The sequence below is a fragment of the Hesperophylax consimilis genome, chromosome 24, assembly GCF_061612785.1.
Source record: "Hesperophylax consimilis isolate HC1 chromosome 24, BYU_Hcon_1.0, whole genome shotgun sequence".
NCBI classification, from domain to species: domain Eukaryota; kingdom Metazoa; phylum Arthropoda; class Insecta; order Trichoptera; family Limnephilidae; genus Hesperophylax; species Hesperophylax consimilis.
Genome location: NC_142859.1, coordinates 18,992,085 through 19,019,993, shown reverse-complemented (window position 1 = coordinate 19,019,993; position 27,909 = coordinate 18,992,085). Strand labels below are relative to the sequence as shown.

General features: G+C 32.6%; 1 protein-coding gene across 1 annotated transcript; it reads right to left on the bottom strand.

Moving 5' to 3' along the window:
- Window positions 1-6,995: 6,995 nt before the first annotated feature.
- On the bottom strand, window positions 6,996-10,858 carry Vajk4 (chitin-binding protein vajk4). Its single transcript, XM_089646544.1, has 2 exons — window positions 10,813-10,858; window positions 6,996-8,429 (listed from the first exon to the last, which is right to left on the bottom strand). Exons 1-2 carry the CDS (start codon window positions 10,822-10,824, stop codon window positions 7,290-7,292), a joined length of 1,152 nt encoding a protein of 383 aa, XP_089502670.1. The 5' UTR covers window positions 10,825-10,858; the 3' UTR covers window positions 6,996-7,289.
- Between the last annotated feature and the right edge of the window lie 17,051 nt (window positions 10,859-27,909).

Genomic DNA, 27,909 nt, shown 5'->3' with positions numbered 1-27,909 from the left:
GCTCTGCAAGGTCGTCAATGCATGCATGCATCGTTAATTTTTAGAATTTTTACACGGGATGTTCTATGATCGGAGTTTAAAATATATATCTTCGTGCGTTGCTCCGATATTGCTCTTATAGATCTCACGCAATTGCTAATTAATGATGATGTATTTTACAAGAAATAAACCCGTCCTAGCACACTTTAATCGGGAAGAGTAGTTCTACCCGTTCGGTCGATTGATGCTTAACGTCGGGAAGGGTAGTTCTACCTTCTGCGCCCGCCTCATTTCAATGGCAGAAAAGAAGAAATTATCCGATGTCTTTATATGAATATTATATACCAATCTCTTTGTAAAGGTCCCAACTATACGTACATAATTATCAAATTGTAATGCAAGTCTTTTTTTAATATTTATCTTGGAGTCTTTTGTGTACATCGATATTTCAACTAAAATGACCTATATTATTTAAAACTTGACACTTGATAGGTATTTCATTTGAAGATCAACGAAATAAGTAATTTAGATGACATATTCTGTTATTCTAATAATTCAATTCTTGGAATGAGGGTTTTTATGACCATGAAACCCGAAACAAATCTCTCTATCTCTGTTCCGCACCCACTCAACTCCTAGGTGCGAGCGAGCGCACAGTGTCTGACGCGACTAACAAAAGCAGGTATCGGCAAACACAGTTAGGCGGACCCTAATAAATATTTACAAGACAAGTGCATGTCAGTTTTTAAAACGCAAATTGTCGTACGGTTGTGTTCTGAGGAGATAATATTTATATTAGCTTTTTCAAACCTTTCAAAATGGATTCTGAAAATTACGAAAGTGATGACGAAATCGTTGCAGATAATTTATCTGCCTGTTCTAGTAATTATTTGCCTGAATTCGATAGTGAAAGTGAAGAATCTAGTGGAAGTGAAGAAATTCCTTGTAGGAGAAGAATGTCAGTGATGCCATTACAGTTTAGTGATTCTGAAGAAAGTGATATGGAGCAAGAAGGAGAAGAGTGGTCTCGAATAGATAATCCGCCAAATATCGAATCATTTTTAGGTCATCCTGGTGTTTGCGTAACACCAGCTGATTCCAAAAGTATTATGCAAGTAGTAGAACTATTTATTGGAAATGATTTGTTTGAAATGATGGTAGAAGAAAGCAATCGTTACCATGCTCAAAATGAATCAAGATTCAAACAAACGAACAAATCCATCAAGTGGAAGCCCATAAACATTCCAGATATGAAAAAAATGTTAGGATTGATTCTGCTTATGGGTCAAGTGCAAAAAACTACGAGACAAGATTATTGGTCTTCAGACCAATGTATCGAGACGCCCATATTTTCAAAAACAATGAGCCGTGATCGTTTCAATCAAATTTGGAGATCTTGGCACTTTTCAAATAACCAAAACATTACCGATTCCAGCGACCGCCTTGAAAAAATTCGACCCGTTTTGACATATCTCATCCCAAAATTTAATTCTGTTTACAAGCCTCAAAGGGAGCTTTCTCTAGATGAAAGCATCATACCGTGGCGGGGAAGGCTAGCATTTAAAGTATACAATGCGTCAAAAATAATTAGATATGGTATTCTCGTGCGAATGGTTAGTGAAGCCCCTACGGGATATATTTGCAATTTGGAAATATACTGTGGGCAAGGAAAGCGACTAATAGATACAGTTGAAACATTGCTTAATCCATACCTAAATTTGTGGCATCATGTATATATGGACAATTACTATAATAGCGTTAAAACTAGTGAAGTGTTGTTGAAACATAAAATAAGAACGTGCGGAACAATGCGAATTAATCGAGGTTTTCCCGAATGCCTTAAAAACGTAAAACTCAATCCAGGCCAAAGTATTTTCCGTCGAAAAAATGATGTGTTATTGCAAATTTGGAAATCTAAGAGGGACGTCAGAATGATTTCAACTATACATTCTTCGATCATACTTGAAAGCGGCAATATCGATTGGAAGACGAAACTACGAATCTGGAAACCACAGAGTGTTATTGAGTATAACAAATATATGAAAGGAGTTGATCGTGCAGATCAGTATCTTTCGTATTACTCAATAATAAGAAGAACCAAAAAATGGACTAAGAGAGCTGTGATGTATTTATTGAATTGTGCTCTGTTTAATTCCTACAAAGTTTACAAGGCCTTGAATGCAACCAAAAGACTGACTTATAAACAATTTTTACTTAATGTTGCCAAATATTGGATAATGACCGAGATTTCTGAAACTGATGCAAATTTTGAGGAACCGAGACCATCCACTTCACAATTACAAAGGAAAGTCTTGAAAAAAGATCCTCCAGGGAGATTATCAATGGACACGAAAAAACATAAAGCGATAAAAATTGTCACCGGCGGTAAAAAGAAATATCCCCAGAGACAATGTCGCGTGTGTTCTGCGCACAAAACGAAAGGTCTGACGAGTTATATGTGTCAATTTTGCGACGTCCCTCTTCATAGGGGGGAATGTTTCACTAAGTATCACACCGTATCCAAATATTAGATGAACAATTTTTAGACGTGAACTGAAACTGATTAGATAAAAGTGGTTAGAAACTAAAACCTAATAGTGTATGGTGAAAAACAATAAACAATATTACGTGAGCAATACGAGAAGCATTCTACCGTAAGTGATTATTTTAAATTTCATTTGAAAAAATAACCAATATTATTAGCATGTTCCGATGGTTTTGGTCCGCTGTACCGTGCGAGGAGCAATTGTACACGTGGTATTTCAATGGGTAATAATGTGTTACTTTGACGATACTAGAGAAGTGGCAATTGTTTTTGTTTTTATAATGATTTGGGCTTGGTGAAAATATAATAATTTGTAATTTTATTAAATTGAAACCTAGTTTATACTTAAAAAATTGAGCCCTAATGACACAACAATGACTTTGTTTTCGATTTATTATGTTGCATTAGAAATAATACTTGGTTTTCGGCTAGAAATTTTATAGCTTGGGTATGCTGAGTTAGTATGTAGAAAATTTTATTGAAATATTTCCATTATTTAAGAAGATATAGCGATTTAAAACAAATTACACAAATTCGCGCGGGACCTTTATTTTCGCCCGTTTTCAGCGGTCAGCCGGCGAAAAAATAACCCGATCAAAGTGTGGATATCGTTAGAACCAGAAGTTTGCAAAGTCATAATATCATATTTCATATGAAATTGTCACTTCAGCCCCAGTCTCCAGTCTGTTTTGTCACATCTGTTAATACCAGTTTTTTAAAATTATTTATAACGTCTCGTAGCCCCCAACAAAAGGGGCAAATTAGTAACAAATAGTTTTTAAATAAACTTGAGGCGAATAAAGTTAAAGAAAGCTGCGCCAAAATGTAAGTATTCTCTCAGAAAAAGCAAGTCTAGTTTCTAAAGAGAGAAAGTGTATGAAAATGTATCGAAAGAAATCTTCCCTACATCATTGAGATATATAGATAGAGCTAACATTGGCGTTCGAAGAATGGGCCACAAACATGGGATAATTCATATAAATAACTCATAACACCCTTCGTGGCAGCCAGACGCGTCCTAACGCGTCCTCCAACCGCTTTGTGTTTTTTAGGATTTTCAAGGGAAATGAGGCAACATCCCTTTGAAATAATTTCTAAAATTAATCAATCAACATTTTGAATAAACTTTACAACCAGTTATTAGAACTTTATAATATGTGATTTGAGTGCAGTGTGTTAATAGTGATTAATCGAAAATTTTAATAAAAAATATTCGAAATTCGCTCGCAATGAACTTGGGACGAGTACGCCAGTAGAGGTACGCGAGATTTTTCAACGTAATTCTCGGAAACTCTGAAGGCCTTAGCAAGTGTTTCGCTTATCCCAGGGTAATTTATTATCCCGACCATCGCTTTTTATTGCGGGCACAATGCACCACTTCAACAATCACAGAGATGATGATGGACTCGCCGAACGTCACAGCGGTGCTGTCAAAGTCTGTTATCTATGTAATGATATTGTGTCAGCGTTTTATTAGCAGCAGACACATACCTGGACGACGAGCCTCGTGCTGGCACTGTTGGTGAACTTGGTGGACTCTTTCGCTGCAGAAGATGGTCCAGTTTCTTCACCACCTAGGATTCTTGCTGCAGAGTCTCCATCTTCTATCTTCGTGTCACCTGTTCCTGTACTTTATTTTACTTAAGTTAACTTCACTTTATTTTGGTAATATCTATATTTTTTGGAATACCTGCATCAATTGTAAAGCACACCTGAGGTGATATCTCACAAAAGCAGCGATATACAAATTTTCCAATAAATAAATTGTCCGCTATGAGATCTCCGTCGATAACTTAGATAGATATTATACAATTCGTATTGGAAAAGATAGGGAAGCAATGGTGTATAACCTTCGATCTATATGCAATAAATGGTGCCCGGGGCGAATTAACAAACTTTTCTTAACTGTTCAAATTCAGAATTTAAAAAATCATCATTCAACTAATTTTTCACATATTTTTTGTATTTACCTTTTTATATGGATACGAAGATTCTAATAAAATTTGTTAGTAACCTAGATAGTGTCTCAGATAAAAATATCCAATTTTTATTAATACGGGATACCTTGACTTTTGAAATGTTAGATCGACAAATATGACGTTTAATAAATAGGCAATACAAAAGATCCTAGGTTCGATACCTGGTATAGTTGTGACTGTTTACTTTTTTTCTTTTTCTGTGTCTTGTTCTGTTTCATGTCTCGTTTAAATTTATTAGTATTACCTTCTTCTTCAATGATATATTAAATTACGGGCATAACCTTAAAAATATTTTAAAAATTGTTCCAGATGATTATTTAGTTAATTATAATTGTATGTAAAAAAATAATTAAATAGTAATAGATAATTACAAATATAGGGTTTCCACTTTGATTTATGATACGAGCAAGAGGTCGAGAACCTTAAATAAATGATAATAATACAAACAAGTTCAATAAATAAAATTAAATTAATTAAAACTTCAATTTACGAAGTTTCTCTTCAAAATATTTTCTGAATGCATTAGTGCTAAGTGCTTAGTGCTAAATCACTATTTTGATTAATCTTTATAACGAATTGGTGTACATTATGGTTACCAAAAAATATGCTTTAGATAAATTGAAGGTTTTCCTATCGTTTCGCTTGAGTGCAATACAAATAATAAAAAAATTACTCAATAAAAATATAAATGTAGACTACTAAAAAAAAATTTCAATAGAAATATATGAACGCGTAAAGGAAACAACTTTTGAAAAATACAGTATTATAGCTAAGATTATCTGTGAAAGTTTTACTTGATTAACTCTTTTGCTTTTTTATAAAATTATTTACAAAATAAATAAAAACCAGTTTTTTGCTTGAATTCGAACGTTTCTACACTCAAGCGATTTTAATGCCTATTACCTACAATATAAGGTATACCAATAATATACAAATTTTTGGCTTGTGGCTTCCTCTTAATGCAATTATTGCGTTTTTAACGTTATAATTATACGTGCATGTACTCACAAATGTCTAAATAGTATAAAATAAAGTCGCTCTCAGCATCCGTCTGTTTGTGCGCTTAGTTCTTTTAAACTACGCGACAGATTTTGATAGGGTTTTCACTATGCGAGAAAAGTCGATGTTTTATAATTAATTCATAAAAAAATATTTTCAAGCACTTACTCGTACATTGCTAACGCTGGCTAAACCTTATGAGATACGTCCAAGTAATGTACTACGGAATTGTATATCGTAAATAGGCCTACAGAAAAGTCTGAAATACCAAATGTCTATCTCCTAAGGATAACCCCCAGCTACGCTGGATACAAGTCAGCTAGTAAAAACTAATATACTGCTGCTAAAATAATGAATCGCTTGAAATGTAATGGGTAATGGAGGCACGCTCCGGTTTAAGAGTTACGTAAAAAATGTGATGAAAAAACATTACACACACGATCCAAAAGCGTAAGATTATGCAACTAAATAAAGTGCAGTATTTCATGTACCCGTACCAATCACTGATAATAACGAATTTAATTTTACTGGATTATTGCAGCACGTGAATGTATCAACTTATGTAATAAAAAGTTTTAAATTTATGAGGAAATCTTTCTCTTTTTAACCTGTTTTCGTTATGTCAGTTAAATTAAACTATTAATTTATCAGTAGTTTTTTATTGTTATCGAGTTTAATTTGTAGGACTGTTATTGAATTTACAAAAAACCTGCTATGTAACTGTTACTATGCGTGACAGCTATTTCGCCCGCCGAAGAGCAGTTTGATAATGCCTGTCACAAGTAATAATAATTACACAGCTGAACTTTTTTTGTAAAATTTTTTTTTTATTTTTTGTAAATTTTATAAAAATATTATTGAATGTACAAATGTAAAAATTTTAATATATTTAGCAAATCGAATATCATCCTTTTTGTTTTTAATATTTATATAATGTTTTTAAAGCTCCGTAATTCATGATGGAAATTACTTTGCGAATTTTTACACCCAAAAAACTGTTCAAATTTCATATGAAGCCAAAACTCACCGTTTTTGTTCTTTTAGATAATTAGATTCGATCATCAAGTGTATTAAAATGTTTTGGCTCAATATCAAACCATGTTTTTTTTTCACTTGAGATGAGATGAGTTTGTATTATATTTATATTATAAGTAATGTAAGTAATTAGAAGTGAAAGTAAAACACGAAACATGTAATTTGCTTCGTTGCACTTTTTATATGTAACTGAAGATGATTTTTAGATCTTGGTAGAAGAATTCAAGATTGTTTAATTTGATTAATGTACCAATCATTGAGACCGTAATATCCTTAACAATGCTATTTAGGTTAGGGCATTCTTTGTTATACAATTGTGTAATTGGTAATCAAATAAAAGAGAAGTTTTATAAATCAAGGCAGGTATTTATTTTCTCACCTCATAAACATAAAAAACATAAACAAAGCACAATATAAAAAATAAATCTAGGTCCTCTTCATACATCGCTCAAGTATACTTAAAAAAGAGATCACAAAACGAGAAGAAAAGAATAGAGTGAAAGAAAAGAAATTAATCGACGAAACAATGAAAATATGAAACAATCAAACAACAATCAACGAAGGAAGGAAGTAGGAAGGAGATTCAAGAGAGAAAGATGTAGAAACAGTATGAAGAGTTAAGGTACATAATCTTTGGTCAACTTCCAAGAAGACCAACTTAATTTCATTTGAGTATTTACACACTTGAAAGGAATAGTAATCACATAATACACGTAATGGGAACTCCGATGGAACACGGTTTTAGTAACCTTTTAATGGTGGTAGCTGTGCTCTTCTTCCTGGCCTCCGTAGCCGTGATCGTACTGCTGTTCCTGTTCCTCGTGGTGGTGTTCCTTCTTGATGTACACCGGCACTGGTACCTTCACTGGGTAGGGCACCTCTTTGTACACGGGCACGCGTACCTCCTTGTACACTGGGTAGGGCTTGTCCACGGGGTACTTGACTTCGAAAGGCACCTTCTTTTCGACCTCATAGGGCACTTTCTTGATGACCTCATAAGGCTTGGGCACTGGTACCTTGACGTGCACTGGGTAAGGCTTCTCCACTTCGACCTTGTAGGGCCTGTCGACTGGAACCTTGACTTCATAAGGCACTGGCTTGTTTACGGTGACGGGATATGGCTTCTCTACGTGGACGGTGTAAGGCTTGGGCACGTATACGTTGTAGGGCCTGTCTACTGGGACCTTAACCTCATAAGGGACCTTCTTGATGACTTCGTAAGGCTGGGGCACCTTGATTTCGACCTTGACTGGGTATGGGACTTTTTTCTCAACGGTGTAGGGCTGTGGTACGGGCACCTTGACTTCATAGGGTACTTTCTTCTCAACGGTGTAGGGTTGGGGAACGTTAACCTTGACTTCGTAAGGCTTGTCAACGTGAACCTTGACTTCATAGGGTACCTTTTTCTCGACGGTGTAGGGTTCTGGTACGTACACTGGGACTTTCACGTATTCCTTGACGGTGTATGGAACCTTCTTCTCTACGGTGTAGGGTTGCGGGTAGGGAACCTTGACTTCATAAGGCACTTTCTTCTCGACGGTGTAAGGGATGTGCTTCTCGACGGTGTAGGGGACGTGGATCTTCTTGACGATCTCGATATGCTTGACATGCTCGTGTCCTCCGTGCCCGTAGGATTGTCCTCCCGAGATGGGTTGCCAACCTCCCCCGGAGTGTTCCCCTACGGAGTACCCTCCGTGGCCGCCTCCGTATCCCCCAGAGCCGCCCCCAAAGCTGCTATGTCCACCTCCGAAGCCATGGCCGAAATCATAGATCCCTCTCTTGTCCTGCTTCTTATCATCAGTCACTGCTTCTACCTCCTTCTTCTCGGCTTCTGCGGCGCCTTTCTCCTCAGCGGCAAAGGACACCACGGCCAGACCGGCCACCAATAGTAGCTAGAAAAAATACCTTATTAGTCACCAATCTTCAATTTAGAACATACTCCACGTAGTGGGACAAACAAAACATTGTTATAGATAACAAATGCTTAAATTAGCATCTTGAATAAATTAAGCGTAAATTATAATTTCTTTTTATAAATCTGGGAGATTTCACTATTCTGTTTTTTTTTTAAATGATAGAGTCGACGAAATTATAATGGAATGTAGATATCCATCTATTCAATGTACTGTGACTGCAGCGAAAAAGTATTCGAATAGTTTATTGTACCGAGAAATGGTTAAATCTTTAAAACAATCGAGATAAAATGTAGATTACGGTAAGATTTTAACACTGGTCATTAAAAACGAGAATAAATTAACGTACACTTAATATAAAGACGAGAAATGTGGAGATTTCTGTCGATTTTCTCTTTGCGAAATTACCATGCTCAGTTACCGGCGATAAAATCATTTTATTTAATCATTACGACTACATTTAAACTGGATACGTTTACCACGAGTAATGTATTACATTGGAGTTGTGTATAAATGCATAACTAATCTTCCTGGACGAGTTTGATTCGACTTTCGCTCTCAGATATATTTGAAAGCATTCCATTGAATCCATATGAAACACTGCAAAATGGGACTTACATTTAATCAGTTTAATAACTTACATTAATAAATCAATTAAAGAACCTATAAAATATTTTCTCGTTTGATTTTAAAAAACCTAGAATGATGGAGTTGGTATTCAAATGCGGAATATTACTGGCTTGTATGCAAAAGTTATGCTGACAAACTACATAAGTAGTTTAGCGGGTTTAAATGTGAATAAAAAAAAAAAAAAAAAAAAAAAAAAAAAAAAAAAAAAAAAAAAAAAAAAAAAAAAAATTTAGTAAGATTCACAAAACAGTGTAGGTACATTATTTGCATGAACGAGATTTATGGTTCATATTAAAATTTATAGTGGAACCACTTTTTACAATTGTGTGTTGATGCGGTATTTTTATCGTTTGTGTTTTAAAAAATCAATTTTTTTGAAAACTGTTTTTTTCGTACAACGTCTTGAAGTGAACGAATTTAACAAAAGAAATATACAATTAAATGAACTATTCACATTGATGATGAGCCAAAGTTATTTTTTACACTATACGATGGATGGATCGTTTTGTTATTATCTCTAAATAAAGTCGATATCCGCGTATGTCTATGCGCTTAGTTCTTCTAAACTACGAAACGGATTTAGATACGGTTTTCACTACCATTTAGAAAATTTCTTCCGGAAGGTTTACGTATATAATACATGCATATTGTATTTATAGAAAGTAGATGTTTTATAATCAAGTCGTAAAAATATTTATTCAAGCACTACATTGCAAACGCTTTTTTTCTAAACATTATGAGATACATCAAAATAATGTACCACGCAATTGTAAATCTTAAAAAGGCCTATAAAAAATTCAATGACATGAGTTATGTGTAAACTTTTCAATCATGTAAATAAGTGTAGCTGTTGGGTAAATCGTTAATTTAAATTATCATAACGACATGCGCGGTAAATTCTTGGCAAATAGTCGTATCGAGTGAAATTTTTCTATGCCAGTTCAGGTTACTTTCTTTCCTAGCGCCAGTAGAGTCTAGTTTACTGAACACTTTCTTCAGGCGCGTGTGTGGAACCGTTTTCCATTTACTGCCAATTATTTTGATTGACTTAAGTAATGGTCATTACCATTTTATAACACTCGAGAAACGATAAGTTACAAAAGCGAAAACAATAAATAAATTATTATATTATTAAAATATGTTTAATCAACAAATAAAATTAAAAACGCAAACTTTTTGCGATCAAAAACAGATTTCAAAGAGTTGTTTGTTGTTATGTAAATAAATTAATTGAATGTTTTATTTCGATTGAATTTAAAAAAAGAAACGATAATAAAACAAATTTTTATTCAAATTTAACAACATTACTTTAAAAAGTAGGATGTTATCAATTTTTTTTTTGGTATGATCAAATGTTTACACAATTTTTCAAGAAAATGTTTTATTTATAACTTATGAGTGATATTAATATAAAATTTACATAATTTTTAATTACAAGTTTTTTAGCGTTTCTATTACGCTTTTCAATGTATGTTTTCAGTAACATTGTGCATTTTTAAACTTATGATTTCTTCATATTACTTATGGTTTAACTTTAAGATATTGATGGTATTAAATTTGCTTATTGTGTATTTATAATTTTATTGTTTAGTGCGTGTTAAATTTAACTTTGATTTGAATGTGCGTTTTTCAATCAAATTTACAGTAGCCCATTAATAATAATTTGGTAATGTGAGAATTGTTTGTTCTTATTTTTGTTTTGTTTGCTGTGATAATAATTCTATAGACTTACCACAAATTTCATGTCTCCACAATATGGTACTCTCCGTCGTTGGAGACCAGTGATGAACTGATACCTTTCCTCTCTTTCCACCTGTTTATATACTCTTCCCCCCCGTAAGTGGAGGTGTCTGTGTGTGCGTGGGGTAGGAGTAAAGACCTGAGCGTGTAATGTCTAAATATGCATGTGTCGGTGAACGGAAAATTCGGTAGCGTAACGCGTAATATGGACTGTTACATACAATATGAAGAATGGATTACATACAAAAGTAGGCATTTTAATTTGTGTGTATTTTGGAATATATAGCACAACACGCACGTTACATATTTTTTCATTTATTATTATAGTGCTTTGTAATATTGTACGCAATGTATAAAATTATTCAAATATTGAAGTTAGTGTTCATTGTTTTTGTGATTTATTTCTGGTTTACAAAATACTAGCTGATGTTTACCCGGTATTAATCGGAGACTTTTCTCTACTTTCTATAAATATATCATATACATAAACGTTTCGTAAGAAATTCTCTAAATGATGGTGAATTACCCTATCTAAATCCGTTGCGCAGTTTGGAAGAACTAAGCGCACAAACAGACTGAAGCGGATAGTGACTTTGTTTTGTTTATTTGTACTTTAATTCCAAGGGGGGCGAATGTCACATTCGAGGATGCTTTGAGGGTGAAGTGAAAAAGTCAGTCAAGTGAAGAAACTAAACGACCCGCATGTTTTCAAGACGCAGGTTTATTCCTTCCTCTCTCTTCGAAGATTCTTCGTACAGCATCCCCAAAGATGACACAGCCCACGATGTTGTCACATATTGCATGTCATATTTTAAAAATAAGAGAATACCCACTTTTCCAAAAAAATTGAGTTTGTATTCACCCAGAATAATTACATTAGTCTGTATTCACCGAGAATAATTACATTAGTCTGTTTTCACACAGAATAATTACGTTAGCCTGTATTCACCGAGAATAATTACATTAGTCTGTATTCACCCAGAACAATTACATTAGTCTGTATTCATCCAGAATAAATTACATTAGTTTGTATTCACTCAGAATAATGACATCAGTTTGTATTCACCCAGAATAAATCTTTTGGCTTACAATAAATAATATTATAAAGCAGCGCAAGCCCGTCAAAAATCACGGGATATTATAATTTTATGGTTGGATTTGTGATTGAGTATATGTGCGATGAGTATTTATTTAGCAGAATCATGGTCTTTCAAAAGAAGAAATTCATCAATGTTAGAAAATACTACAACAATCATAAAAGTGATATCTGTCAAACATTTTAAAAGAAGAAATACGCATTTCAAATTAAGAATTATTAATTAATGAAATAATTTTGGTACCTACTTTATACTACTTTGTCTGATATGATTTATACCTACTTACAAATCATGCACCCATTCCGGATAACTGAAATTAGTATGTTTAATTACGGGGTACAAATAGATCATAGTAAATATATTCTTGCTTGTGTAGTAGTTAGTGTACTGTATCGTAAGAGGGGACTGCAAGCGAGTGTTCCAATCTAGTTCTTACCAATTATTTGATCCAGAATCGGAGGGCACAAACACATTGAAAGTGCGCTCCTACTAATTTATCGTAAATTTAAGGAAATACACGACTTATGCACTCATATTGCGTTTAAACTATTTCTGCTAAACTAGTCTGCAATCATTTCACAAATAAACTGCAAATTATAGAGATTACTGTACTTTAATGAAGTAACAGTGATCTTAATCCAGTCACTAATTTGGTTCTTTTGCTATATCTTCTTGGAGAACGGAGAATGATAATAACATATTGTATATGCATATGTTCACCATTAATATGTTTGTACATGAATATGTTTTTAAATGAATATTTTCATACATAAATATGTCATTAGATGAACATGTTTGTACATGAATACGTTTGTAGATAATTATGTTTGTACATTAATATGTTTGTGCATGAATATGTTTTTACATGAAACTTTTCGTACATAAATACGATATTAGATTTACATGTTTGTACATGAATATGTTAGAACACGATTATGTATGTACATGACTATGTTCATACATAAATATGTTAGTAGATGCAAATTTTAGTAGATGCAAATGTTTGTACATGAATATGTTTGTACATGAATATGTTCTACATTAATATGTTGGTACATTAATATGTTTGTACATGAATATGTTTGTACATGCATATGTTCTACATTAATATGTTTGTACATGAATATGTTTGTATATGAATATGTTTGTACATGCATATGTTCTACATTAATATGTTTGTACATGAATATGTTTGTACATGCATATGTTCTACATTATTATGTTTGTACATGAATATGTTTGTACATGAATATGTTTGCACATGCATATATGTTTTGTATATGAATATGTTTGTACTGAACACGTTCAATCTCATTTTCTCATCTAATCATGATTTTCATTCAATTTTAAATCTATGCTGGGGACCCCTTGTTTCGACAAGACTCTTCCAGCTATTCGTATCTTTCGCTTTTTTTATTTGGTTTTGAGTTTTTTTGACTGCACAAGAGTCCCAATTACTCTCAAAAGTCTGTAGATTGAGATTATGACCATAATCAATAATCCTTTTCTTTTTTTTTAAATACATCTAAATTACACCACAAAAATGGTATTTTGTGGTATCGAAACTGTAACTGTTCAAAATGGTCAAGCTTTTCAAAAAATCACTCTTCAAAATATAAAAATTGCTACTGCAAAATGAAAAATAGCACGAAACCCTGTCATACTGATTCTCTATATGGGTGTCTACAAAATGAATAATTAAGTTTTTCAAAAATCAAATGTGTAAAACAGAAAATTTCAATTTTTTACAAAGTGATACCTACATCTATATTAAAGTGATCTAACTAGGTAGGTATATAATATGAAAGAGTTATTATTAAATTATTGGTTTAGTGTTTATTCCAAATCAAAAAATTACCTAGGTATTGATTATGCATTTTTGTATGGGCGTATCAAAGGTATTTTGTAATATTTTTGGGTGGAATTAGGTAGGTACTTTGAAAGATAAAGCAAATATTTGTTTTTATTGAACAAACTTTAATTCGGCTGTGAAACCTTTTCAATTACGTGGATATTTCTCTTTTGTCAAAATTCGCAATTTTCGACTTCAAGTTTGTTCATCACGTTTATTCAGTTTGCAATGTTTTCTGTGTATTTCAAATGCGCAATATTCATCTTATTTTTAATTTTCTATTAAAAGAAATACTGTTTTAGAAACTAGATAAAATTATCTTTCCGGTGAATGCATTTTAAATAAACATTAGTATTTCTAAATAATAAAATTTTAATATCAAACGTCAAAAACGCTAACATTTTATTCCAATAATAGAAAAATTGAGTGTAAAAAATTGTGGATTTCTGCATGATAGAAAAAAAGTTAAAAATACTTTTATAAAATATGGACCACCGGTCATATATGACCCTAAAACGCTAGAGGGGTAAAATATAGATGGCTTCTCACAATTGAACTGAGTTTACTTATTATTCATCATGTCTAACGGTTAATCAAATTCGCATATAAAGAAGATGATAAAATATTAACCCTGAGTGATTATTCACTTAAAACTATCTCGCGAAATTTATTTTTTATCTTCGTGACAACGAAAAACGAAAAAAATTATCAACTTTCGATAGTTAGGAAATACAATATAAGTATGGATTAAGTTAACTTCCAACTACAACTATAAGTTTTTATGTTGAGCGTTTCAATAACAAGATTGTTTCCCATATCTCTCAATATCCCTTGATAAATTATTTGAGGGGATCAAATTAATATATGAAAATCAACACGACAGAGATAGCAAGTAGGTTTAGCAAAAAATTGTTACGTGTATATAAGGCAGAGTATTGGATTAGACCGTGTTATTCGCAAATCGTGGGCTGTCTATGTCGATGCAGTTTTAAATTAGAAGTTTTCAGCTCGCAACCTAATTTGCATAACTCATTTTATAGATATTTTGAATAAGCATTAAACCAGAGGTTCCCAACCTTATCTAAACCTTCCCACTTTCAAAGTATATATATTTTTAAACGCCCCCCTCTCAATTTAAAAAGTACGATAGCATTTACAGTAAAAGCGCCGCAGACCAAATTTTTTAAAATGAAAATAAGATGTTTTGAAATATCACTACCAACGGTTTGGTATAGCGTGGTAGTTATTGGTTCCCACTCAGGCGTTGCGCATTCGATCCTATACTAGTTTAGTCCTACATAATTGCACAAGTCACATTTTTCACTTGTAATGATGGAAGTGGGTAGTTTAAATTTGAAACAATATGATTAAAACAACAAAAAAATATTTCAGCAACAATACCTAATCACTAATTGAAAGATTAAAAGCAAGATTCTAGCAATGGTGTACTTACGACGCATTTGAATTCATTGAAAATTTTACTTTTGTTTCTCTGATCCCCATTTCAGCCCTTCACCGCCCCCGTGTAATCTTTCACCGCCTCCTCTCATTAGATCTGGTGTAGCCACTACCGCCCCCTTGGATCTTACCAACGCCCCCCCTGGGGCGATATCGCCCACGTTAGGATTAAACCTCGAAAAAGTTGCAATAGTTAATTCATGTCGTGTGATACATAAATATATTTGTGGAGTGTTCAATAAGAAAAATGGTTGTCTAAACTCTGGCAAAGCCGGATGTCAAATATGGGTATTCCGTAAATACAAACACCATGACTCTCGTTAAGTATACACATATACTTCACATAATTATTGACTGTTTTAACGAGGTCGATTCACTGATATACCGAGCAAATAAATTTTGAAAACCATTTCTGAATACATGAATGGGTCGTTGGGTTCGAAAAAATAGTAATTCAAGAACGGATACATATTTTTATGGCACTACCTTTCTAAGATTGTCGGCTATGTGAACTATTGCTATCCATCGGGCACAGTTATGCGAAATTTGAGCTTCGCAATATCGATTAATATATAATATATTTATTCCTTCTGTTCTTTCCGTCATTTATATAATTTCAAATAACAAATCAAGCATCATGGAAAATGATAAAATTTGTAAATAAATAGTACCTACTCGAAGGCGCAATATTTTAGAATTATGTGACAAGTTATTTATAAATTATTGTGGTCAAGCCTTCAATTGTATTTTCACTGGACCAAGGAAATCACATAATGTATGTGATGATGATATAATTAACTTGTCATCAGGTTTCTATCGGCATGGCACCTTGATCTTGAAGAAACAAGCGCGTGGGATGCATTCCGAACTGAATTTTATACATTCAGAATTACTATTGAATACAAATAGACTGTTTAAAAATGAACAGCGTAAAACTATATTCAAAATACAAGTTCCGTGTACCCACACGGAGAAACATAAGTATTATATTTAACATAAGTAATTTTTTTTTATATGCCCGGGTGATAGCTACATTACTGCAGAAGATGGTACTAGCAAAAAAAATACAGTGTGTGGCAAGCCTACGCACGACGGAAGTGAAACATGTAGTATTCTTCTCTCTCTCAAAAAAAAGAGAATGAAATGAAAACATTTCATTCTCTTTTTTTTTCTGTCTATTGACATATTTATAAGTAGCATGTGATAAAAAAAATTAAAAGTTGAAAAATATGGGATTCGAGCCCGGGTCCTGCATAACGAGTGTCGAACGCTCTGCCTCTAGACCGCGAGGAGAGGTATCTCGCGCAACGAGAACCGCGTATACAACGTGTACTCCTCAATTGCTTGTCCCGCGCAAATTTTCGTTTTCAAACACGGCAAATGAATAATATCACATAACGTCTAGTTAACGCTTTATATAGGGTCGAATCGAAGATATATCGGCGGTGTGAAGTCATATCTGTCGTTTTTCAAAATATTTCTGTATATTTGTCCGTTTTGGAAAAGATCTATCGTGTTTTAACAGTCTCATACCCGTATGGAGTCTGAATTTAAAAAACATTTCTAAATTTTGAAAAACTCACTTACGGCTGAGTTTTTTACTAAAAAAACTTGTCACGCACGTCTGCGAGGGTAATTAGTCGCGTTATCGGCCTTGATTAGTAATTTTAATGATTAAAAATAAAAATAATTAATCAAAATACCGAGCGACTCTACCGGCTCGATTTGTAAGCTATATTTCGACCAAAATATCATATAGTCAAAATATCTAAAAGTCGCAGCACGAGAGCATTTTATCACTTTTCACCGTATTAAAAAAATCGCAAAAAGAGAAAAAAATAGTTAAAGCAGGGATCGAACCTCAGTTCATCACGACGACAGTCGGGCGCTCTGCCTCTAGACCGCGAAGCTGAGTTTGGAGAGTGACCTAAACTAGGTAAATAATATTAGCTAGGCTCCTATAGCGAAATGATCACGGTTTTTCGTGACGGTCATGAGTCGGTTTTACTCCGGTCCTCGAAAATGCATGACGCGCGTAAAGAAGTTTCACTTCAATAATAAAAACACTCTTCATGAAGATTAAGCTCCGAAAATTATTAAAAATACGTTTTGTTCTGTTATTTAGTATGTGTTATAGGCATGAAAAAATTCACAGTGTATCTTTAAATTCAACGAAAGCATTTTTGCTCTATTTAAAACGGGTCGTGTTTTATTAAATATTATTATTTTTATCAATATTAGCGCGCTCGCTCTAACATTCGTATTTGCATATCCTCCTTTCAAACATCTTTGAACGCTTTCTACGGAACCTTAAACGAATATAACTATATCCTTTAAAAAAATTATATTTCGTATAATATGTATGTTTTTACTAGATGTATGAAAATATTACATATATCTAAATAATGAATCAAAAACCTACATAAACTACTAATTATTTTTTAGTGATAAACTAATGTTTTTAAGACAAGGTTTTATGCATAGGACAAAAGATAAAAAAAATATTATAAGCATCAATTACTTGACTGAAATATCTATACAAATTAAATAAGCAGTAATTGTCGATTGAAGTACTTGTACATATTGAATTATTTGGCCGGTTGGGAATAGGCCGACGTAGCTCAGTGGTCCAGAGCACTTGACCGGACATCAGAAGGTGCGGGTTCAATTCCCGTCGGCGGCATTTATTTTTACTCGGAAGATATTTTCAATTTGTTTGGATATTTCAGGCGAGTAATTGATGCTTATAATAAACTACTTGCCTAGAAAAGGTGTGAATAAATAAATACTTACTTTAAATTGTTAAAAATGTTTTTATAAATTAAAAATAATGTTATTCAATATATAGTATAAAAGAAAAACTTAAAACATAGAAAAAAATATTTAAAAGTGCTTATCCAAAGATCTACTCTGTCAACGATACAATTAACTAATATTAGTCAGCACACTGTATACGAGTAGTGGCAAAAATTATGTGATTACTGATTACGCTAATGTACCTTATAAGAAAAACGCAATAAGTTATTACAAATAAGCCACAATAATAAGAAATAATAAAATAATCGCAGTTATTTCAACATGTTCCATCATCATTAGGTACAGACTTACGGCCAGTTGGCGAGTGTTGCAAATGTGATATGTCGCACATGTTTATTTTTATTTTTTCTCATTATTATCTCATGCGTGTCACTGTAATCTCGGCTTATTGACACAATCATGATTGCCTGGGTCGTATCATGTTCAAATTAATTACAAAAATATATGCCGTTACGCATAAAATAGTGAATTGCGAAGTTATACATATTACTAAAACCATAAAAAATGGAAGAAAAATGGTTTATTTTCACTATGTTATTTATGTATTTTCACTCGTCAATGATTTCATGTTTTTACCACTTGCCAGAAGATGCCAGTATTTTTTTAAGCATGTTCTCATAGTAAAGACACGGAGAAAAATGAGAATTGCTAATTTATTAAAAATCTCTTCAAATTGTTAGAAATCCGAATAAAAACGTGATTTCAGGCCGTTTCCTGACAAACTTTTACTAAATTCCTAATATATCGGAACACGTGTTCATGCACCTTCATTTAAAAAAAAATTAGAAACACTTTTTTACATATTTTCCCACTCAACTGGTCTTTCCCGTCTAACGACATTGTAATTCCTAATTCTGATAAACCCCGCCCACTCTAACCTCTCCCCCCTCCTTCCACTTCTTCTTTCCAATTGTAATCTATATTTAATTTTTGACATCGGAGTATACTTACTCCTGATGAGGTGAACTTCGTTCATGAAACATGTAGTGGTTATATATAATAAAGTGATGTAAACAAAGTTATTTGTGTTTTAATGAAATAAAGTTTAATAATATTACATTATTTTATCTATGTCCGTTGTATATCAATGAATATGTACGCAATAAAATGTAAACATTATATTTATTTATTTATTGGACAATTTGTATAGCGCCGCTTTTGTGAGATATTACCTCAGGGGCGCTATATTGTAATAATCAATTTACAATATATACTCACCCTCTCTCTGTGAATGTCCTAATATCTACCTATTAAATGTAACTGTTGTTAGTATCACTTAAACTGGACGAAGCCCTACCAAGTGCCGCTTGCAGGGCCTAGCAGCAAAAAACACGCGGAGCGGGTTTTTAACTGCTAGTATTTAAATAATTAGGGACGGTGAGAACTCAATTGACTACCCGGCAAGGAAAGTTAAAAGAAACAAATAATTGAGATAATAATCGGGATGTGTACAGATTTGATCCTTCAATACTTAACTTGCTAATTTATCTGTTGATGGGTATTTTCACAGCAAACTATTATGACTTCTCCAGATTGCAATAGAGATAACGCACCGCTTGAAATCTCCCGTTTAAAGAACATTTTAACGTAGTTTAATTGTTTTATCTGATTCACGTTTTAGAGGCGATATGGTCACTGAAGTGGGCAGACTTTCCCAAACATTTTATTTGGTTTAAAAAAAACTTATGAAGATTGCCATCTAAGTTTTTTATAAATTAATATTTTTTAATCTTTGGAAATATTATATTTTATTTTTGCAAATTATGTAATGAGTAACAGCTCAAATTGCAAAATTTAATAATTGAAGGCAGTATTAGAAACCCCCAAACAGAAAAAGCATTAAAATAGGTCTAAGGTCCTGAGTTCAATTCCTCCTTTTAAATTTTCCTTTAAGAATCCTAATATTATCTTCAATTAAAATAGAATAAGATATCGAAAATAAACAGATAACGGTTACAACTGGGACTCGCACCTGGGTCCTGTGGAATTTTTAATATTCCAATAATTATTGTTTAGTGTAGTAAGATCGTCTTGAAGTTTATAAAAATTCTTAATAAAGTTAATGCAACAAAACATTTTCGTGTCACCATCAAAAAGTAAAGCGTTTGCGTTTTAAAATTATTTTATAATGCCATTGACGAAGACAGTAAAAATGGTCCCTGTTGAGAACCTTGAGGAACACCTGAAGGTACGTTTACAATAAATTTCGGAATAAAACGATTTATTGTTCTCCCAGAATAATTTATTTATTTAATAACAACGATATAAATATACCATAAACAATAAATCAAATACAATGACATCGGAAAGTATAAAATGATCAGAAACTCTATAATGATTAAAGTAAGAGATGCAGGTACATGCAAAACTTCTAAGTAGACTTTCTAGGTTTAATTAATATTTATTGAAAATATATGAATCGAAATAATTATGCCACTGACTTATTATCTTTTGCACGCCGTTTGTCTTTCTTTGTATTATATGGGAGCGTCCGTAGCTATCGATATCGCAAGCCATACAATTCCCAAAACTAATAATATCTTGGAAAATAGTAAGCTGGTAATCTTCTTATAAGAAATTTTAGACTTTTAAAAAGTTTTAGGACTCCACATAGATAGTAGTTATTTTAATCTATGACCAAACTAAAATTTGTCATTAAAAAGTTTCAAGAATTTTGAGAAGGACTGACATTAAACCATGAATATGTTTAAAGTTTTCATTCAATACCGTACATGGTTCATGATTTCTTTTCACAATTCGTTTAATTTATGTCTAATTCGTTAACTTTTTTATGCATTATGCACGTTCATAAGAACTACAAATATCGTGCAGCGGCAGACAATGCCTTTTTGAAACATTAATTGTGTATGTAAATGGTTTTAAACATACTCATTAATCATCACAATCTTTCCCCGCTTTTATGATTTTCATAATATTTAATAAATTTCGTGATATTTTTGGAATTTCGTATTGATACCTTCACTTAATAATGCATTCTTTCTTTGGCCTTCAAACGGTCTACATCTCTAAAGTAATGCGCATTCATTAGAAGGGAAGTAACCATATCGTACCTATTTAGAAAACTTCACATCTCGGGGCCGCACTTGGCTTTTCTATCTGCCCCAATTATCTGTCATCCAGACACTGTCTATTCTCGTTTCTCTGACTTACTGCGTTAATTTCTTAGAAATAGAATTTGCATTAAAATTGGACAATTCATCAAGTTACTACCTACTTGGCTCTCTTTCTCAATGGTCACTTTAAACATATTATTCAACTGTCCTTCGACTATATTTAAAACTATTTTTCTCCTTCTATGCTCCTCCCCTTATCCTCAATCCAGATTAAACTATAACTGTTTAGTGAAAAATCTAAAATAATCTAAGCCGTATGAAAGAAGATTTGTATCTGATGTCATTTTTCTTTTTAAAAGCATTGATTCCCGTATTGACCTATCTCCTGCATTATTGCAATTGATTTCATTCCATATTCCTAATAGAGTCACACGAACTAAAAATATATTTTTGTAAAAATCACTAACTTTGTGGGTCGTCATAATTTACTGGAGTACTAAAATATAAGTACCAGGTAAGTATGGTACTGTATATTATCTCCATATATAGTTATTAGAAGTGTATTATATATTTGTATAAATCATCCAAATGTTATTATTATTATTAAAAACGGGAGTTTTTTAATATTCTCCTGAGAAAGAAAGTTCTTCCAAAACCGGTAGAGTTTAAATAAAATTGAAGTGGTCAAAAACAAATTCATGTGTTTTTTGTTGTAAAAATATATTTCATTGAAACAATTATGTTAATACTAATTCATTTTTAAACTCCCTTATACCATGCGTAGCTTATGTAACCAATATGCAGAAATTTTGATAGCACCAAAAAAGCACAAAAAAAGTTTAAAATATTATTTAAAAACATTTTTTATTTTACATTTTGTTTCCTATAGTCTGATTGTAAATTTTAGATAATATAAATCATTAGTATTTTTACACTGTACAATTGTGTTTGTAAAAATGTTATATTCTGTATTTACTATGCTACTTGTACAGTAAATAAATAAATTCCATGTTAATTTTTTGAAAATATACGAAATGTTTTTCACAAAAAAAAATCACAATATAAATTTTGTACAATTTCTGAATGGTCACTTCAAAACAAAATGTTTACCTATGTTACAATTAGTGTGGTTCCTAATTCCTCTAATCAAATCTGGTAAAATACCAAAATATTTTGCATAGGCTACACAATTTTATCATACGTACTCGCAGCAAGTCGCGAGTTGCAACTTGGTTTTAAGTAGGTGGATGGAGTCCAAAGCAGCCGACTTTCATTGCTCTCATATAACGCCATCCATTCCAGAGGCATCAAACCGTTACATTCCTCGGCAAGTTACTTAATTGTTACTAATTCAAATATTTAATTATTCGCATTGTTTACTTATGCATTAACTCTTTTTTTATCTCAGGTTTAGTCTTTGGATGGGTTGTTATTTTGAATTTGAATAATTGATCAAATTTCAAAGTTAACACGTATTCAAGTTTTGTGAAAGTCCTATTTAAGTTCTTTTACTATCCAATCACTGTGAAACGGTTCCATGATAACTCAACGCAATGACAATTCAAAACACATTTAAAAAGTGATATAGTCATTAAAAGCGATGAAAACTAACATATAAACCTAACCTATTCAACTTAGTTATAACTTAGGGTGCATGGGTTTGCTGCTTTGATGCGCCACAGAATAGCCGGGACGAGCCAGCTCTACCAGAGATCAGACAACACTCTTGTCCAGGCCGTTGCCCAGTGGCAGAAAGCGCCTCTACACCAGAGATGGAGAATTTCACTCAAGCCACCATAAAGTCCTAACGTGTTCATCAATTTATTATTTTTTTATTTATTTATTTCTGTATTGGTTTTTTATGTATTAACTTAAATGTAAACCAGCTGAAACATTATTATTATAGTTTCATCGCTTTTGATGACTTTATATAACTTTTTAAAGGTTGTTGAATTTTCATTTTGATGAGTTATGCGGTAATCTTGTGAAACAGCCGGCCAATGCTGAAATAATAATAAAACTTGAACATAACTTTCATTAACTTGAATTTCAAAGTTGAAATTTGACGAATCGTTCAAATTCTGTAAAAAAAACTTCATTACTGGTGAAGGAAAACTATCCATGAATTCGCGACTACAACGGAATAGCTGGGTTATCCCATTTTGTTTTTCAGATGTAAGATAGTTCAGTATTGCTCTGGTCAATACTTTCAGAATGGAAAGGTTGCTATAAACTGATTAGTTCTGAATAACCACCTCGAACAAGCGTCACACAACTTTTGTCAGCATTGGTGGGGAATTTGAAACATACAGACACTAGGTGGTTAATAAAGTAACACTAATTCGCAGTTAATATCGGCAGAATTCTCAGATTCGTTTCTGAATGAGCTACCATTCGAGAAGCCGTCGTTTTAACTCCCTCAAATAATATAAACATCTTCTAGTCCTGCATTAACGTAACCCGCCTACAACTTCCCCTAATCAGAAGGGATGGTGTTCCACATGTTGTACTTAGCGTATTAGGTGTCTTTTTTAAAAAACTTTTTTTTTACCATAATACATCTATTTTTACTATTAAGGCGATGCACTACGTCTTGTAATATTTTAAATTGAGCGCTATCAATAATAACCCTTACGTAGACGGCGATAAGGTTTAAATTCCCGCTTAACACCAAATTTATACAAGAAAAAACATGGCCAAAAAGTGCCTTTTCGTTTATTTTGTGGATTTTCAGGCATAAATATATTTTTATTTCGATCATTTTATAAATAACTTAATTTTCCACACTATACAATAAAATCACAACCGAAAATGGGTTCGTAAGTAGGAGATTTTGAACTTTAAAGCAGTTTTCATAGGCCTTATGCATTATTTTTTTCTGGGCTTGTAAAAAGATTTATCTAAAAAATACTCGACCGTTTTAAAGGCCAAAATGTATTCTAATCGCAGTATTTAATTAAAGCATCTGAAACATTTCTAGGCAACCAAATTCTGAAACCAAAAACACATGATTTTGCATTACTTGTTTCAGCTTGATCGGAAGTCGGAAGGTGAGTTAATTTCCACATCCACGATTCCACTTCATTCATACATTCATCCAAACAAACAAAAGTTAAATTCAAATAGATGCAATTAAAAATGTTTAAATAAGCTAATTAACTATATAACTTTTTTTTCATTCCCGTCGCTTTCTTCACACCTCCAATTCATCCATCTCACATTTGGTGACTTAGCAAGGGTGCCCGGGTTCATGAGGTGAGGTTTGTCTAAGTCTTGGCCGCGGATGCATTTGCCCGCCTAGTGCGTGGTGGGTCGGATCGGAGAGACTGGTTGAGGGAGACCTTTTGACCTCTCCAGCCGCACTCTCTCTCAACACATCGCCTCGCAATGCAGTGCGAGGGATGGATTCATAAGTCTGTCACTCCTGGACACATTGACCCACAGAATCCTACCCACCCCTCATATATTTTTCCTTATCAGAACTTTATTTTCTTACTTTTCCTAAAGAGACCCTTACACAACATCCCCAAAGATATCATAGGTCCTATATATCATATACAGACAGATATATTTTTTTAATTTAAAAAAAAAATAATAATAATAATTTTTTTTAATTTAAAAAAAAAAAAAAAAAAAAAAAAAAATTAATTTTAAAAAAATTATCTGTCTGTATAAATAAGTTTACTCCAATCTAATAAATTGAATAGATTATCCCAAGATGACATGTTGCATAGAACTACAAACCCTGGTCTAATTGCTCAAAAAACAATACTTGCCTCTTCCACTGTCATTGTAATTAAATATTTTATTCATAATCTGATTGTATATAGGTAGAAATTAAACTCGTTACGAACGCAATTGAAAAAATTGTTTGAAAAAATGTTGCATCATTCGAAAGTGATCGTGCAATATGAATCGATTTTTTAAGTGCAAGACATCGTACGGCTAAATTAAAAACATTGCGAAGAGCAGACAGGGGTGGATTTAGGGGCAAAGTATGAACAAAGTATTTGTAAACAAAGTATTAATAAAATTGAACCATGTATGAACCGAGCGTGAACAACGTATTTATAAAGGCAGAATAAATAAAGTGTTAACAAATAATTTGCAACGAATTAACTTAGTATTAACAAAGCATTAACGAAGTATTTATTTATGGTTTTTAATTAGATACAAACTTGCCTAGGTCCTTACACAAATTTTAAGCAAAATGTTTAAATTTTATATTTTTACAATAAAATAAAAACAGGTTTTTGTGATTTATATTTATTTGTTTGCATTTTTTAATAATTATTTTTCCTTTGTTAATTCGCCAAATATCTTAATTGTTTCCTACATCAACGACTTTCAATGTATTTTTTTCGAAATTTAAGACTTTTGTTTTCATTTCCTTGTCGCTTGTGTGAGCTAATTAGAGCATTTCAATTTTTCTTTAAAATGCAAACTGTGTGGTCATTAATCAAGTAAAAACAAAGTACTAACAAAGTATTAACAAAGTACTAACAAAGTATTAACAAAGTATAAAAGGTATAAACAAAGTACCAACAAAGTACTAACAAAGTATTAGCAAAGTATTATCAGAGTATAAACAAAGAACTAACAAAGTATTAACAATGTACTAATAAAGTATTAACAAAATACTAACCAAGTATAAACAAAGTACTAACAAAGTATTAACAAAGTACTAACAAAGTATAAACAAAGTACTAACAAAGTATTAACAAGACACTAACAAATTAATTACAAGATACTAAAAAAGTGCAATCACATAACCGGTACCGATAATAGAACAACAATAGAATTCTTCAACGATACAATGCAGAAAAAAGCCCAAATATTTAATTATTTTTCAAAAGCCTTTTTATCTGCTCCAAGCGCCATTTGGCTCATTTCCAACATATGAATTTTGACTGTAAAAAAGGTTACCAAAAACACTTTAAAAAGTAAAAACTTCACTGCGTTTTCTGGTTCTCAGTTCACCCCTGCGAGCAGGAAGTGCTATGCAAAATGAGGAAAGTGGAGTATTAGGTGTTAAGTTATTATTATTGATTTAAGCCAACGATACGCAGACTACATTTCACACTGACAAAAAAAACTAAAACGAATTTTATGAATAAGAACATGTTAAAATTCTTAAAATAAGCTTTATTATATCTTTTTTAAAAACTACTCATCTATTTTCTCATCTGAAAAACAAAACATAACTAACTAATCATCACGCCGTTTTACCCGCAGGGACAGGCAGAGAAGACGGACCGTTAAACAACTCGATGTTGACACACACTTCTTGCCTCATTCACATTCATACATACTCTTCTATTATTCTGACTCTTGACATGGCCCGAGTATCCGATTCACTTGATCGTACCATGTCTTCCTCGGGCGTCCCCGACTTCTGCTATTGTCAAAATATTCTGCTATAGTACTTTCATAACATTGGAAAGACAAAATTGTTATTCGACCACAGTAAGTTTCTGAAAAAAAGTTGACATACTTGTGGACTTCCGTAAATATGTTTTTATGAACATTGGTTTTCCGGGCGTAAACTATAATAAATATGTTACCGTGGGTTTAAGTGGCAACAAATAAAAGTAAGGATGGCTTTATTATCTAGAAATAAAAAATATTTAAAAATACTAAAAATGTATAACTTACTCCAAAAAAGACATAATAAAAATAAATTAATTAGCATCCTACTATATAATCTGTCTGGCAAAGGGCTTGCATAGGTAAAATGAAGGTGTGACACCAGTTCGTTCTTGATGCGAAGAAGTAGATTACGGTTCTAAACAGCAACTCCCAATTTATAATTTATCCAAAAAATAATCTTGTAGTCCAATGCAAAACACCCTCACGCTGCTGGTCTCCAAAAGGGTCCCTCTTAACCAATGAGGATCGGCAGATGCCATCCGATACCATTAATTCAATGGTCAATGCTCCATATGCAAAGCTGATGCTCACTCAGGAGTGGCGAATGTGTTCGTCGAACCTCAGCCAAGAGGAATGCCCGCTTCTCTGGGCTGGTGATCAAATAATGGCGACTACTTCCAATGCAAATCACAGATCCTTGCTCTCTCAGGTTTGGCAACTCTCCAAGTCAAAATTGCAGGGCTTTTAATTTGACCAATAGCAAAATGACAATGTGTGGTTACTTAAAGGTCCCACACACCAAGCCCATAGATGCGATGTAAGTAAAGTGATGCACACACACACCTTGTTACTAATCTTATATATAACAAATATCATAAATATTAATCTGTTAAGGCCAGCCGAGTGGCTCAGTGAAAAAATTGAGCCGTAAGTTCCCAGGCCCCTTTTGAAGGCTCATACTCATTCACTAAATACTTAGTTGTATATTACCAAATCAACCATCTGTGAACATTTATAATAGGTCTTTTTCTTTTCTATCCTCCTTTGACTGTTTATGTTCCTTAAAATAAATAAATAATTACTAAGCGCCTTAATCCTGGCCACCGAAGTGACTCATTAATATGCTTAATGTTTTATTATCAACCCTTCAGTATTTTCATTACATTTGTACAGTTTGCAATGTTTTCTTTGTTCTAAATATCTTATTTTTTAATTTTCATGAAAACAAAATACAGTTTTAGAAACTAGATAAAATTATCTATCCGGTGTATGCATTTAAAATGAACATTTCTATCGATAAATAATAAAATTTTAATATCAAAGTAAAAATGTTTTCAAAAACGCTTATTAAATTTTTAATTAATTTTTTACTCAAATCATAGAAAAATTGAGAGAACTCGATATTACGAAAACACATTCAT